General features: G+C 32.6%; 1 protein-coding gene across 1 annotated transcript; it reads left to right on the forward strand.

Annotated features, from left to right (window-relative positions):
- The first annotated feature begins 10,514 nt into the window (after positions 1 to 10,514).
- Positions 10,515 to 12,890, forward strand: LOC144573920 (uncharacterized). Its single transcript, XM_078323698.1, has 3 exons — positions 10,515 to 12,041; positions 12,149 to 12,648; positions 12,732 to 12,890. The coding sequence occupies exons 1-3, from the start codon at positions 10,515 to 10,517 to the stop codon at positions 12,814 to 12,816; spliced, it is 2,112 nt and encodes a 703-aa protein (XP_078179824.1). The 3' UTR covers positions 12,817 to 12,890.
- The last annotated feature ends 3,723 nt before the right edge of the window (positions 12,891 to 16,613 follow it).

The raw sequence follows: 16,613 nt of genomic DNA on the forward strand, positions 1-16,613 counted from the left end.
TTTATTAAGTATTTTACAAAATTGTTGATCCAACAGTAGCTTAACAAAACAGTAAAATCAGCAGCTACCGTTGGATCAACAATTTGGTAAAATACTTAATAAATAGTAAACAAATTCAGAAAAATATAAAATTTGGTCTCCAAGCACATATTAATATGGAGAACAAGATGAATGGTTCAGATCGACCGTTTGGATTTTGAAAAATCAAATTTGGACGTAAGCACTTCGGTCCATATGCAACCGAATGCATATTAGCCACTCTCTCTCTCTCTCTCTCTCTCTCTCTCTATATATATATATATATTTATAGGAACCTACTAGCATGCTACGCGTAGCATAGAGGGCTTCCGTGCAACGGCTCAATATTCGACTTTTCAAAATCCTAACGGTTGACCCGAACCGTTCATCTTGTTCTCCATATTAATGTGTTTGGAGACCAAATTTTACATTTTTTGAAATTGATTGAAAATCGCTATTTTTTTATGGTCCAAATTTACTGAAAACAGTGATTTTCAATAAATCTAAATAAATAGTAAACAAATTCAAAAAAATGTAAAATTTGGTCTCCAAACACATTAATATGGAGAATAAGATGAATGGTTCGGATCGACCGTTAGAATTTTAAAAAGTCGAATATTAAGCCGTTGCACGGAGACCCTCTATGCTACGCGTACGTAGCATGCTAGCATATTCCTATATATATATCTGCATGCGTTTTAGAATGAACGAATGAATCTCTAGCTAGCTAGCTAGTTCCGGATCCTTCCTTAATTGCAAACCCATGTATATATGGTGTTAATTGGAACTGCCCTGGGATATATCTGACAAGTCAAAATTAAGATCATAAATTAACATGCATATTTACTGATCGATCATACACCTACAGGTTGGTTATATAACAATATTTATTAATCTAATTATACTCTTTGTTGACATTTATTAATTATATATATTAGGCGATCAAGTTGTTAATTTGATTTCATTTCACATGGACCCTGGCCTTCTAATCAAGAGAGCTAGATTATAATTTAATTAATTGAGGAGGATAATAAAAAAAGAAATAATGCCGAAAACTTGACCTGCCAGTGGTACTGGATTTGGTATCATGTCACTCGTCTTTTATATATATATATATATATATATATATATATATATGCATGTATAATTAATCTGTGATGATCTCCCAATTGGATGCCATAACATGGTGATCACATGGATTACAAATTGCATTCAATATAGAAAACAAATGTTAGGTGCCTTTAGGAAAAGATCGATACAGGTTAAGTAAATAAATAAATAAATATTATGACTAATGATTAGATAGAGCTAGGGGGATCGAGTTTGAGAGAATCATTAACTACACTTTCTTTCTTTCTCTGCTCCCTTCTCTTGAATTAATATTGCCCTTTTTAATTATATGTTATGAAACTAGCTAGAACAAACAAATACCTAATTATGGAAGAGCATTTTTTTTTTTAAATCGTAAAGCTAGGTTGAAGATCAATTAGCTACTCAACTATTTAATAATAATGGATTCTTCTATATATCTAGCTAGGTTTCAATTCTACGTATTTTTAGAAACTGAATAATAAATTTATTGAAACAAGATTGTTTTTGTTTTTCGATAAATAAATGAAACTAAATTGTTGCTTTGGTCCCATGGAAGGCAAGCTAATGGGACCAAACAAACAAATAGTTCAGGCCTATTGATTTCTACAATTTATCAACAACTAGACAAATGTGAAAATTAAATCAATTGACCAAACTAATATCGGCTTCTCCCCAATGGGGGCCCATGTGATAGAGAGAAAAGAAAGAAGATGGTCCGTTGATTTCATAGTCTTACTGGACCGAATCAATAGTTTAGTCCCTGCAACTTTTAAATTTTTTGCGGTGGAGACACGCTGCAACTTAAGAAAGCTATATTGTTTTTCACAATTTGATTTCTTTTTATTTAAAAAAAAAAAAAAAAAGGTTTGTCATGGGAGAGAGATGGGTATATATATAAATGAATAGATCTTGAGAGGAGAAACTTGTATAATTGGGTGCATGTGAGATTGTTGGCTTACCTCGATCTTATATATATTATATCTATATATACTAGTAAATTAATACAACTCTTAATTAACTAGTTTCATTTGATTGACCGTTGGAAGATACCTCTCCTCTCTCGACTGAGTAACTAACTGTTTTCTTTTGATTAAACTATATATATATATATATATATATATATAGAGCTAGGCTACGGTGAGTTGCGAAGTAAAGCAATTATTTTACTTCACGCTCATATTTTGCGATTTTAAAGTTCAAAACGTCGATCCGAACCGTTCATCTTATTCTTCATATTGAAATGTGCTTGGAGACCAAATTTTACATTTTTTTGAATTTTTTTACTATTTATTAAGCATTTTTGAATGTCGCTGGTCTGATGGTCCATAAAATTTTACTGTTTTTTACTGTTCACAGCAAAACAGCAATTTTCAAAAATGCTTAATAAATAGTAAAAAAATTCCAAAAAATGTAAAATTTGGTCTCCAAACACATTTCAATATGGATTAAACATCTAACGGTTCGGATCGGTCGTTTGGACTTTCAAAATAAAAATACGGCGTGAAGTAGAAACGCGTTTTACTTCGCAACTCACCGTAGCCCACCTCATATATATATATATATATATATATACAGAGAGAGAGAGAGAGAGAGAGAGAGAGTTAAGCTATTATACAAATCTGTATTTCGGACAACAAATGACTCTAATTACATCTTTCCGACTTTTCGTATTGAATGATAGATCCAAGTCGCTCAAATATGTTTTAAATTAATATGAGAAAAATTATTTTCATGTCCCAACCAAAACATAATTGAAATTATTTATATTTTGAGGGAAATACAAATATTTGTACATGCAGTAGTCTAAATCAATATATATATATATACCTACAGGGCTACAGTGCTACGGCTTAATATTCAAGTTTTTTAAATCCTAACGGTCGATCCGAACTGTTCATCTTGTTCTCCATATTAATATGTATTTGGAGACCAAATTTTATATTTTTTGAAAATTTTTTACTATTTTTTTAGATAGGTCGAAAATCACTTGATCTAAAATTTTTTGCACCATTAAGATATTTGATTTTCTACCTATCTAAAAAAATAGGAAATTTTTTTCAAAAAATGTAAAATTTGGTCTCCAAACACATATTAATATGGAGAACAAGAGGAACGGTTCGGATCCACCGTTAGAGATTTTGACAACTCGAATATTGAGCCGTGGCACCGTAGCCTTACTCTCCCTCTCCCTCTCTCTCTCTCTCTCTCTCTCTCTATATATATACAACAATTTTTGAGTTACAACAAGTTACAACAACCATTTTCTACATTTTCAAAGTCCAAATCGTCGATTCAAACCGTTAGATGTGATCTCCACAATAAAATGTGCTTCCATACCGAATTTTACATTTTTTGGAATTTTTTACTATTTATTAAGATGGGTACAAAAACTAGTCAAATTCAGACCATTGAATTTTGTATCCATCTTAATAAATAGTAAAAAATTTCCAAAAAATGTAAAATTTGGTATGGAATGACATTTTATTGTGGAGATCACATCTAACGATTTGGACTTTGAAAATATAGAAAATGGTTGTTGTAACTTCATCCCTCGTCATATATATATACAAAAAATGCAATAATTTGTTCTGCATCGGTTAAAAATTTCACATTATTTGTTCGAATGGGAGCTGTCTCGCCTTCATAAATTAATTGGCCCCCTATCAACAAGTACAACTAAACAGTAATATAATTAAGTCCATAACGAGATGCCTTGGATAGGACAAGTGCAATAATTAATTAGCGGAATGATTAATAATTGAAAAGGATGATTGCATACAATTAATTAATTATTTTTGCTCTCGATACTTTCCAGGGGCGGACCCAGGATTTTCGTCAGGGGAACAAAAAAAATATTGAATCGAGTTTAAATAGCTTATCAGATTTAAACTCATTAACTAATTGGGTACTCGATAAAAAAAACAATGATTTGATTTATATTTTTCAATACCCTGACTTATAATTAATATTACCAATCATAATTTAAGAAATTTATTTTGATTTTAACACTAAATTTAACCTGAATTATAAATCAAACATCCAAAGGGGATAAAAAAAATATTTCAGTGCCCCCCCCCCCCCCCCCCCCCCCCCGCGCCTGTGCTACAGTAGATCTGCCCCTGATGCCTTCACTAAAATTTTCCTAGACAAATACGAGGGTATAGATATATAATGGCAAGTGAGAAACCATTCGTAAAACTTTAAAATTATTTCTGCTAAATTTATCTATTACATACGTTGCATATTGAACTCGAAATAAAAATTAATTATTAAATAAATACATATGATAAATTAATGAGGGTGATATGTATATATGTAGAATTGTTAATGATCGGATTAGGGCCGGAATCTAGTATGATCTAAATGAGAAACTTTCTAAGATTTTATGATATCTACATGCGGATTCATATTCAATATATAGGAACTTATGGCTTTAAATTTTAGATAAATTAATTACGATCATATATCGGATGTTTTAGCTAAAATATCTAAAATAGGAAAAATATAGGAATAACACAAGTGAAAAAAAAACATTTTATGTTATAAAGTAAAAATTAAATTAACTCATATAAATAATTTTAATTTGATTCATTGAACATGCGTGACATGCATATGGTTTAGAAAGAACTCTTTAAGTGCATTTAGTGTAATTTTAAATTTCGTTAACATATTTGACATTTAGTTTGGAAATAGCTAAATAAAATATTTAGCGTGTTAAATAATATTACTTTTTGAATTCTTCATGGATTATGGATTCGATCATGTAAGATCTAGATGCAAATTTTGTAAGTAGATTGATCCTTATTCAAGATCCAAATGCAAATTTAATATGCTATCGACTATGTAATTCAAAGCTCACTAGTGGAAAAACTGGAATTAGGATTGGCCTATCTAGATCAGCTATATTAAGCCACCGATATTAATACCTACCTGGATTGGTTTTTTCAAAAAAACTGATCCTAAAAACTATTTAGATCGGTATTTTTAGTGAACCGATCCTAATATATGCACCATTAGGATCAGTTGTTTATAATAACCGATCATAATATTATAAACAACCAATCCTAATATATGCACCATTAGGATCGGTTGTTTATAATAACCGATCATAATATTATAAACAACCGATCCTAATGGTCCATATATTATGATCAGTTGTTTATAATAACTGATCCTAATGCATTATAATATGGATTCACAAAATGTTGGTTCTCCAAAAAAACAAAAAAAAATTGGGATCGGTTGTTTCAAATAACCGATCTTAATAGTACTATTAGGATTGATTTTTTGAAACAACCGATCCTAATTCTTTTTTTTTTTTAATGTTGGTTCTACAAAAAAAAAAAAAAAGAATTATGATCGGTTGTTTCAAAAAACGATCAAAATTCTTTTATTTTTTTTATTGTTGGTTCTGTAAAAAAAAAGAATTAGAATCGGTTTTTTGAAACAACCGATTCTAATGCTAATTTGGCGCTAGGGTTTATTTTTGTTTCGCACCTCTGTACTTAGCCAAAATTTTTGAGTCTCAATACTATTAGTATTGGTTCAATAAATAACCGATCCTAGAAACAATCAGAATCGGTTATTTTGAAATAGCCGATCCTGATAACTCCCTATATAACCTGCTTAGGGTTCTTATTTTCATTTCGCGCCTCTCATTTTCAACACAGCGTCTCTCTCTCTCTGTCTCCGTCTCTCCCTCTTAAATCCTCAGACCTCTGTGTGTCTCTCTCTTTGTCTCTCCCTCTCCTCCATGTCTCTCTCTCTCTCTCTCTCTCTGTCTCCCTCTCTCCCTCTCAAAGCCGAGTCTCTCGCACCTCCGGCTCAATTGTGTCAGTTTTTAATTTTTTTTATTGTTTCAAAAATTAATTAATGGTGTTTGTATATTGTTTTACAGTCTTGAGGATATCTCGCTCAAGTTACTTAATCATTCGGTCGATCAACTATCACGGTATTAGCTTTATCTAATTTTCTCATTATTATACTTTTAAAACACTTTTTTTTTTTGTATTTTTCATTGGAAAATATTTTTCCATCTAATTGTTTCCTTTGTTTTTGTTTTTCGGGTCTTTTCTAATCTAAAGTGATGTGATTGCAAACGAGGTAATTTTTTTTTTTTATTATTGTTGTGCTTTACACTAATTGCATAACTGTGTATATTGCATAAATGTGTGTTAATTGAAGAAATAGCTCAATCAGTCACTTTGTATGTTTGTTAATTAATTTTTTTGGATTTAAATTTCTTGTTATATTATGTAATACAATATATCTGGATTCACAAAGTGTTTGTTCTGAAAGAAAAAAAAAGAAAAGAATTAGAATCGATTGTTTCAAATAACCGATCCTAATAGTACTATTAGAATCGGTTATTTGAAACAACCGATCCTAATTTTTTTTTTCGGCAGAAACTCGAATTAGGATCGGTTATTTGAAACAACCGATCCTAATTCAAACTTTTAGGATTGGTTGTTTAACTGATCCAAATTAGTTTAGTATTAGTATCGTCCGAATTAAGATCGATTAAATTCCGATCCTAATTCCAGTTTTTCCACTAGTGGCTAGATGCAAATTTGGATCGGATTATAAATATCTATTAATAGTCCTACTTATATGATGAATGAATTAAGGTCTATATATGTATTTTTTTATGGATGAGAAATTAGTATTTCACAAATAGGCCCACAAGGCATGACAAATTAAATTGCTATTGAGTCCATTGATTGAGATAACCAATCTAATTTTTACATTGATTTATTCAATCATTTATAACAGAAAAGATATAATTATATATGAACAGAAGAAGGGACATTCTGCATGCATGTACAGAGCGAGCTTAACCAACCAATTGATCAATATGAAATATGAATATGATATCCCATGCATAATTGATCCAATGATTGGATGGATGATCCATGACCATGACCATGACCATGAGAGAGAATAAAAAGAAAATGAAAGAAGGATAGAGATGCACTCAATTAATTGTTGGCAGTTGCTGTGCAGAAACCAGTCCTACTCACCATCAATTTTTCTTTTCATAAATATATTTTATATTATATACACACATTAATTTATATTCCTGTTTGGTCTTCTTATCTCTTTATTTCAAATCCGTTAGTCTGTTAACATTAATTTTTTGTTTTCCTTTTGATCAGAAACCTACTTGTACTGTAGATATATAATATAATGATATATATGCATATGTTTGCATTATAAATGCAGCACAAAATGTAGGATGGAAAAACTATATATGCATTAATTATTATGTTTTTTGTGTGCTTCCTTGTTACCACATAGCATATACTGTATTGTGGACTAGCGTACACACCTGGCTTCATCTGAACCTCTTACTTTTATTATTTATTTATTTAATTTTAAATGAAAGACATTACAGTGAATAGTGAAACATTTTGTTAACAGTATAAACTAAAACTAACGATCATAACTAAAAACAAATAATTTTAGAAATCAGTATACAAGAGTCGAAACTACTTGAACATATATTAATTAATTAATTAAGGGGTTTCTTTGGTCCTATACTTTTCTTGATATCAGGGCCGGATTCAAAAAATTTGTTAGAAATTAAAGGAGAAAAAATAACGAATCAGATATAAATATATAGCTAATTGGATACTAGATATAAAACAATGCTCTAATTTTTAATTCTAATTATCAATTGAAATTCAAATAATTTAATTTAATTCTAAAATTTAACACAAATTATAAATTAGAATTCTAGAGAGGGAACAAAAGAAAAGTATAGGAGAACAAACTCATCAGTTTGAACATATATATTTCTATAAGAATTCAAAATCCAAGAGAGCAGTTTCCATCCCCCTCCCCTTCCCTGGGCCTCGATACAGGTTTGTCTCTTATGTAAATCATGAACACATCATCCTAATATTGTCAATAAGCTGTGGGTTTCGAGTCTTTCTCAGATTCCTCCAACATATTTATTTGTTGCTTGTTTGCTTATTTGATGTTTTCTTGATTGAATTGGTGTTTACTTAATTCGTTGAAGGTCTTTGGCTAATTAAACTAGTGATATATTTTGGATAGTTACGTAAAGAAAGCATGTGTTGGGGAATGATGCGTCAAATCCCACTTGAAAAACTACCACAGAACTTCGTTTAGACTTAAGGTGCGGAAATAACGTAAAACAAAAATTTTACTTCTACCAAAAGTCGAAGATCTGCTCCCTGATTGATTTCTAAAACTAAAATTATTTAACATTTAAATAAATTAAAACAACTTTTGTATCTTATTCCAAATTCGAATTGGAAGTGAAGTCTGACTCGTTTTGAAGCACCAGACGTCTGATGCCTCTATCAGTGTCCACCGGGAAATAACTAGAGAACTGGTATTTCTTTTGCCAGAAATACTGTAATAGCGGTATTCGCAAAAACACTATTCACGACAGTCGTAAAAACACTATTCATGACTTTCGCAAAAACTGATTCACAACTTTGCGTAAAAACAAAATCGGAACTTTTGCAAAAACACTATTTACTACTCCTGCGAAAACACTATTCACAACTCGCAAAAATCATACTCAGACTATCGGAATATTTTTCTCTCTCACCCTTCATGCCTCTATATAGGCATTAGGGTCGATTTTGGAAATTAACAAAATGCCCCTCATAGAGTCGGTTATGGGGTAATTTCCAAAATTACCCTTTGAGACATAAGCCCATAATTCAATTGGTTAATTTTGGACTTTTGATTTGAGCTTTTGAATTAAATTCTAGATTTAATTTATGCTCAAATTCAAATGGGTTTTAAGCCCAAAATATTAATTCATAATTAATATTCTTAATCCATTTAATATCTATATAATTGTTTTGAACAATTATATTTCTTGCGACAAATTTATACAACGTGTCATACATGCTTATAAATTTAGGGAAAATTTCCTGTATGCCCATTCAAACTCTTGAAATAGCCAATTTCCCCATGATATCACTATAATAGCCAATATCCCCATTAAAAAGTCATTTTCTTTCTTCCATCCCCATTTAACAATTTCATCTTCAATTTAATTATTTTAAATTTCAAATTGACCATTATGCCCTTCAAAAATTAAATGGAGGTGTCCATTAACCTTTTTACAGGATTGAAAAGAAACTTTCTTTCTTTGAGACGCTTCATCTTCCTCTGTGATCGATGTTATTCCCGCCAAACTTTTCATCGCTCTTTCCTTCGATCGCGATTTTCTCCGCCCTCTCGGTTCTCTATCGTTGGTCTCCTTTTTTCTCTAATACTCGGTAATAGATGTTCTTTTCATCGTTATTTCATCATCTCTTTCTTTTTCTGACTTTCCTTTTAAAATCATCGTCTCTAAAGTAAAAAAAGTTTGAACCTTGTTAACAAATACTGAAGATACACAGTGTCGAAGGAACTGGTACGGACTAGAAGGTTTACTGGTATGAAAAATAATCCGGTACAGGGCATTAAATGGTGAGACTGACCCCTTTTTATGATACTGGTATTTCAACGGAGAGGCTGTCAAATAGGAATGATGGTTTTTTTACAAGGAGCCCCTTCATTTCTTCTCTGGTTCACATATCAGCTAGGAGGATAGGTGTTTTTTAATGTAGGTGTATTTAGAAATTCCAGTAACTTTGGTATTTAGGAAGTTCAGTAGCGTTGGTTTTTTAAATGTCATAATTTATGTTTTCTATTTATTTCCCTTTGAAAGATTATGTAATTGTAAAACTAGTTCTTGTTCATTTAATGAAATTTTCCCAAAGATCAACTATGCATTTTGAGAGCTCTAATTGAATTTTAACTTCTCATATTCCTTGTATTCTAAAATCAATTGTCTTTTCTCCTCAACAGTGTTTACTATGGCAACTAAAGATCCCTTCTCTTCTTTCATAATCCATCCCGAGCCTATGCCTCTGATTGAAGCTACAATCTCTACTCACAACCACGAAGAACAAATTGAGAATCCACCTACGATCAATGTGACCTGTGAGAAGATGAAAACAAGGAGAAAAAAGAAGAAGCATGTTGATGAAAGTTCAAAGTAAGTACTCAATTGTTAACTGGAAGGCATTTCAAGTAATTGAAACACATTGTAATTTTTAACATCAGTTTTCTATACCTTAATTTGTAATTTTTTTTGCAGCATGAACGCATCTCGTTATAAGATAATAGTGAAATATGGTGGATATTTTAAACAAATCAAGAATGGGACAAAACAAAAATATTATTCAGCAAGGCAGAGAACTATTTATTTGGATGAGACAAGCTATAGTGTAGAAGAATTGTTAGAAGAAGTGAGTAAGTTCTATCTAGAGGATGACACTTCGAAGCTCTCATTATTTTTTGTAGACAAGCGTGTAAGTTCTCAGTCATTTATTCAAATTGATGATGATAGTAGTTACAAATTGATGCTTTCAATGTATGAAGAGGAAGAGGAGAAAAAAGTGATAATATATGCGACTACGGAGAAGATTACAACTTTAGAAGATGGAGTAAGGATAGATGAAAGTCTTGGGGCTGATATGGATACTTGGGAAAATGAATATCGGTTGGAGGATTTTGAATATGGGTCTGACTACTGTCCCAGTGAGGATAGTTACCGTAGTCTAGATAACGAGTATGAAGATGAAATTGATATCGAGTATGAGGGAGAGTTCTATTCACATGACAAGGATGATCCTAAGATGGATGTAGGTGCACAATATCCACATGTCATAGCATTTAGAAGGGCTTTGAGTCACTATGCCATCACTCATGATTTCGAGTTTGACTTGGGTCAGAGTGAGCCAACACGAGTAACAGCAACTTGTGCAAACCGGGAGTGTAATTGGAGAATTCATGCAGCAGTGGCTGAAGATGGGGTAACTTTTGTTGTGAGAACCTTGCAAGAGAAGCATACATGTTGTGGGATTAATAAGAGCGGCAACAAACATGCAAATAAAGCATGGATAGCTGATAGAATTGTAGATGATTTAAGAAAGGAGGGGGATGTCTCTGCAAAAGAATTGAAGCGAAGGATTGAAATGAATTTTGGTATGTCATTATCATACAATAGAGTTTGGAAAGCAAAAGAACTAGCAATAGAGGAGATATACGGTAAATGGAAGGATTCATTAGTTCAAGTAGGTGCATTGAAAGAGGAGATAATGAGGAGGAATCCTGGAAGTGTGGTGGAATTGAAAACACAACCTGAAGTTGGGAAGGAACGACATTTTCAACGGTTTTTTGTTGCACTTGGAGCTTGCACATCTGGCTTTCTTATAGGTTGTAGGCCATACATTGGTATTGACGTATGTCATTTGAAAAACAAGTGGCCAGGAGTGCTCGCTTCTGCAACAGCAATTGACGGGAATAATTGGATGTATCCAGTTGCATATTCTGTTATGGAAGTTGAGAGTGAAGATTCATGGGAATGGTTTCTAACAGCTTTGCACAAAGCAATAGGGATGCCTCATGGTCTTGTGATATCATCTGACATGCAAAAAGGATTACAGAATGCTATCGAGAAGGTCTACCCGTTAGCTGAGCATAGAGAATGCATGAGACACCTATTTAGCAATTTTAAGAAGCAATACCACGGAGATCTTTTCAAGTTTGGCCTATGGGGTGCTGCACGGACATACTCTCCTACTCGTTTTGCTGCTTTCATTAATGAGATCGAGGCAGAATGTCCTGCAGCAATTCAATATCTTAGGAAAGATCATAACAAATTGTGGAGTAGAAGCAAATTTGAGACAATAGCAAAATGTGATAATCTTACCAACAACATTGCCGAAACATTTAACAACTGGATAACTGAAGAGAGGAGCAAACCGGTTGTGGATTTGATTGATTCTATAAGGCAAAAGGTAATGATGAAGTTTGAACAAAGAAAAAGAATTGCAAGATCCTTGAAAGGCCCGTTGGTCCCTAAGGTGGCTGATTACATAAAACAAATTTCCCGGGTACTGTCTTTTATATTTACTCATTTTTAACATAAATATATGACTCTTAAGTCTTAATATTGTTGTTATACATTTTGAAACATAAATATATTTATTTGATTTTTTAGAGCTTAGGTGGATATGATTTGCGTAGAAGTACGGATCATTGTGCTGAAGTACAAAAGAGTGGAATAAGATGGGATGTGAATTTAGAAGCGCAAGAGTGTAGTTGCAGGGCATGGCAAGTGAAAGGTGTTCCTTGTGTCCATGCGGCAGTATTTATTTCTTCACTTAGAAATGCAAGTTGGGAAAACTATGTCGATCCATATTTTAAGGTTGCTCGGTTGAGAATAGCTTATGCTAATGGAATTGCTACCATGCCGAGTAAGGGTGAATGGTTGACTTTGGATTTGGGTTATAAAATGTTGCCACCAATACTAAAACGACCTGCAGGGAGGCCTCGAAAAAATCGTATAAAATCATGTGATGAACCAAAGAAGAGATCCCATAAATGTACACGATGTGGTCAATTTGGTCATCATAGGAAAACATGCAAGAATGCAGTTCCATCACAAGACGGTGAAGGTACCTCTCATGGCGAGATCAATCAGAAATTGAAAGCCAAAAGGTTCCTCAATCAATAACTTGCTTGTATATAAGTTTGTTTTCATTGATATTATATAATTACTCTAATTGTGTGCTCTTTTGTAGAGTTACAAGCAAGGGTAAAGCTGGATCTAAAAAAAGAGCATGTCCACCTAGCATCTTCAAGCTACTTCAAGAAGAAAATATTTAACTTTATCCAATTCTTTTTTGTGTTTTGAATTGAAAATTCTATGATATTTTGAATAGTATTAGTATCTTTTATGTTTAGTTGTGGATTTAGGAATGGAAGAAATTATTACTTCTTTTTGTTAAGTTGTGGATTTAAGACATGGTATAATGGTTTTAATTCATGTCTTGTCATAATTCTAATCATGAGATTTAGAGATAGACATGAATCTATGATTTTATAACAAAAGAAGATGAAAACATGATAATAAAAAGAGCAAGGGTTTAATTGCAATTTTCCCTCATTTTGTCTGACATTTGAGTATTCGCCAATCTGAATTTTTGTGAACTTATCTTCAAATACCAGTCCTTAATACCATGTATCAACATTTAAAACGTTTGTACCAGATTCTGGTACCATATACCGGACCAATTCACGAGTTGTGTCAATACTGGTTACTAGAAATCATAATATCATAATATACCTCATTACTTTGTTAGTTTGAATTAGATTTTAAATTTTTCTATGCATTTAGAATTACAGGAAAAGATCTTGATGGTAATGATAATGGTTACAAGTTTCTTCTACAGGCACCGAGTATTGGTTATAAAAAATCACTACTGGTTATTAAGGATCTTGATGGATTCGAACCATCATCTCCTGGTTTCTTCCAGTTCCACCCACGGTTCCTCCATGTCCTTCACCATGACCCATGGTGACTACGCTTTCACTCACGTTCTCTCCATGACCTTCTCCATGACCCATGATGAATCCCAATTCTACCGTGTGTGACACAATCATGGAAAGTAAGAGTTCAATCGGATTCCAAAATCAGAGTTGCCTATTGTGATAAAATGCATGAACACCTTGTAGGGAATTTGGATGTAGTGATTCTATTTCTCTAAAAGGATGATTTTGCTGTAGGCCTACGGGTAAGAACCAAAAAAAAAAAATTCCAAGTTGTTAATATCCATCAATCAACATAGACAAAGATTGGGAATATGGAGCAATTATATCTTTCTCACGAAAATAGTTGGGCAATCAAATTTGCATAATCAGTGCACCTGTGTGTCTACCAGTGTAGTGACATGATGTGGCGTGGTCTGACGATTTAGGAAGAGATGATTTCAAGCGTACAAAGATGACTTTTTGAAGAAGATAATGGACACCTCCAACTACACTCTTGCCTTCTAACGATTTAGGAAGTGAAAGGTTAATGGACACCTCCATTTAATTTTTGAAGGGCATAATGGTCAATTCGAAATTTAAAATAATTAAATTGAAGATGAAATTGTTAAATGGGGATGGAAGAAAGAAAATGACTTTTTAATGGGGATATTGGCTATTATAGTGATATCATGGGGAAATTGGCTATTTCAAGAGTTTGAATGGGCATACAGGAAATTTTTCCATAAATTTAATGTTTAAGCTTGTCATCTTTATGTCATTTATATTAATTATAATAATTTATAATTAATCATAAACTTCTCTGATGAACTTCTTATTAGTGTGACCCGATAGGATCTGTGTTATGTTGGTAAATAGAATTAAAACATTTTTAACTTCTACAAATCATAAGCGGCATCTGGCAGAATGCATTATGACCATCTAATTTACACAGATGATCTTGTACAGTACAATATCATGATCCAGTAAATAATTTATTCGTGTTATCCTTGCAAACTTAATCTTTTCTCGATCTTAAGCAGATGATCAAATATGATTAACTCTGTAATCATACCGCGCTGATAACCTTAGTTCATCAAGAGGCCTAGTGATACCATCACTCGTATTATATATGAGGGACAATAGTAATCTTAGTGAACATCTCCCCTCCGCACAAGTCATGTATACTGAAGTGTCATCTGTATAGTTATTTTTTACATACAGCATTGAACAACACTCAGGAATACACATTTCTCATGTAGGAAAGACAAATACCTCATACTTTAGAACTTAACACTAAATGAAACATTAATAACACGAATACAATCCATTAACGTTTAATTTAGGGTCTGTCAAATACCATGTTCTGTAACATGTATCTGTGTGATTAAAATGATAACTCATTGTCTATGGTCTGTAAAACTTAGTCATCATTTAATCCACATACTAATATTTTTATGGTCAATTAGTGTTCCTGCTAATTACCACGGTTAGAGACTATTAAGAGTATTTATCATCTATATTATGGAGTTATACAATTTCAAATTCTTAACTCGAAATGATTCATAAATGCGATAAATCTCAAGAAACAAAATGATATCTTTATTAATCATTCAATTCATGAACAAAATATATAGAATTCAATTATCCTATGATTGACTTCTAGATTCTTACACTAACAATTTCCCACTTAAGCTAGAGCCAATCAACGTAAGCCCTACATTCACAAGCCTCTATATTCTCAAAGATCTTGTAGATCCCAAGAAAATCTCACAGCTAATCGCCTATGTGTCTCAGACCCATAGAAGTAGTATGCATCTGATGCTTGGCTTGAGGAAGAGGTTTTGTCAATGGATCAGCTGTGTTGCTGCCTGTATCAACCTTGCAAATCTTTACATCACCTCTGTTTACGATCACTCGTATCAGGTGATAACGTCAAAGAACAGACTGTGATCTCGAGTCATCTCGGTTGGTTTGGAAATTTACATCGGTGTAACTATTTATAACGAGTTTAGAATCACCGCCGTAGACGAGGAACATATCCTTGACCCTTCTTAAGTACTTAGGGATATTCTTGCAGCATTACAATGTTTTAAGCCAGAATTAGCCTGATATCTACTTATCACACTCTAAGCGTACGAGACATCAGGGAGGGTGCACAACATGGCGTACATAATAGACCCAATGGCCGAAGCATATGATACTCTATTCATCATGCTTCGCTCATTAGTTATCAAATGACACTGAGTCTTGCTAAGCTGAACACCATGAGTCATTGCCAGAAATCCCCTTTTGGAATCTTCCATGCTGAACCAATCAGCACTTTATCAATGTACGTGCTTTGACTCAATCCAATGAGTCTCTTCGATCTATTTCTATAGATCTTTATGCTTAGTATATAGACAGACTTGTCCAAGTCATTGGCAAGAATTCCTTAGATTCTAAATGTAATGTCATGTAATTTTAAGTACGTACGATCTAATTGAAAATTTTATTTTTAAACTATAATCAATTATGTAACGCCAAGTTAATCAATATATATACTATATGAATGTACAATTAAAATAATTTAGAAATCTTTCTTTTTTCCTTAATTAAATAGTTTAATTAAATAAGAATACAAAATAGGCACCTTAAATAAGAATACAAAATAGCCGGAATTAGAATATTATAAAATTTCCAATTATAGGTCATCTGAATATACAAAGCCTCAAATTAAAATAATGATTTTGACAGCCCAATAACAATAACAAGAAACGTCGATTCTCAAAATATAATGACAAATCTCCAAAAATAACTGCCTAAAATTAACCGCCTTTAATTGGCAACGCTATTTATTATAAAGAAAACTGCTATTACAATAAAGATCCGTACTATTCTCTCTTCCTCCTTGGCAGAAAAAAAGAAAAAAGAAAAGAAAAGAAAAGAAAGGTTAGATGTATCTCATAATTGTTTGTTTAAATAAGTTTTATATCTATCTGTTTGACCGAATTTCTGTTGTTCAGCGAAATGTCGGTTCTGACGTCGCGTCGCCTGCCTGGCGTGCCTCCGTTGATCCGTAGCGTAAGTTCGTACGTATTTTGGGACTTAGAATGCTCAGTTCCGAAAGAAGGTGATCCGTGCTTAGTTTACAATCAGATTGGGAGAGCCTTCGA

This window comes from Carex rostrata, chromosome 22 (genome assembly GCF_964058835.1).
Source record: "Carex rostrata chromosome 22, lpCarRost1.2, whole genome shotgun sequence".
Taxonomy (NCBI): domain Eukaryota; kingdom Viridiplantae; phylum Streptophyta; class Magnoliopsida; order Poales; family Cyperaceae; genus Carex; species Carex rostrata.

Coding starts and splice junctions, on each gene's coding strand:
- LOC144573920 (XM_078323698.1), top strand. CDS start 10,515: ATGTATGAAGAGGAAGAGGAGAAAAAAGTGATAATATATGCGACTACG. Junction 12,042..12,148: donor ACATAAAACAAATTTCCCGG/GTACTGTCTTTT, acceptor TTGATTTTTTAG/AGCTTAGGTGGATATGATTT. Junction 12,649..12,731: donor CAGAAATTGAAAGCCAAAAG/GTTCCTCAATCA, acceptor GCTCTTTTGTAG/AGTTACAAGCAAGGGTAAAG.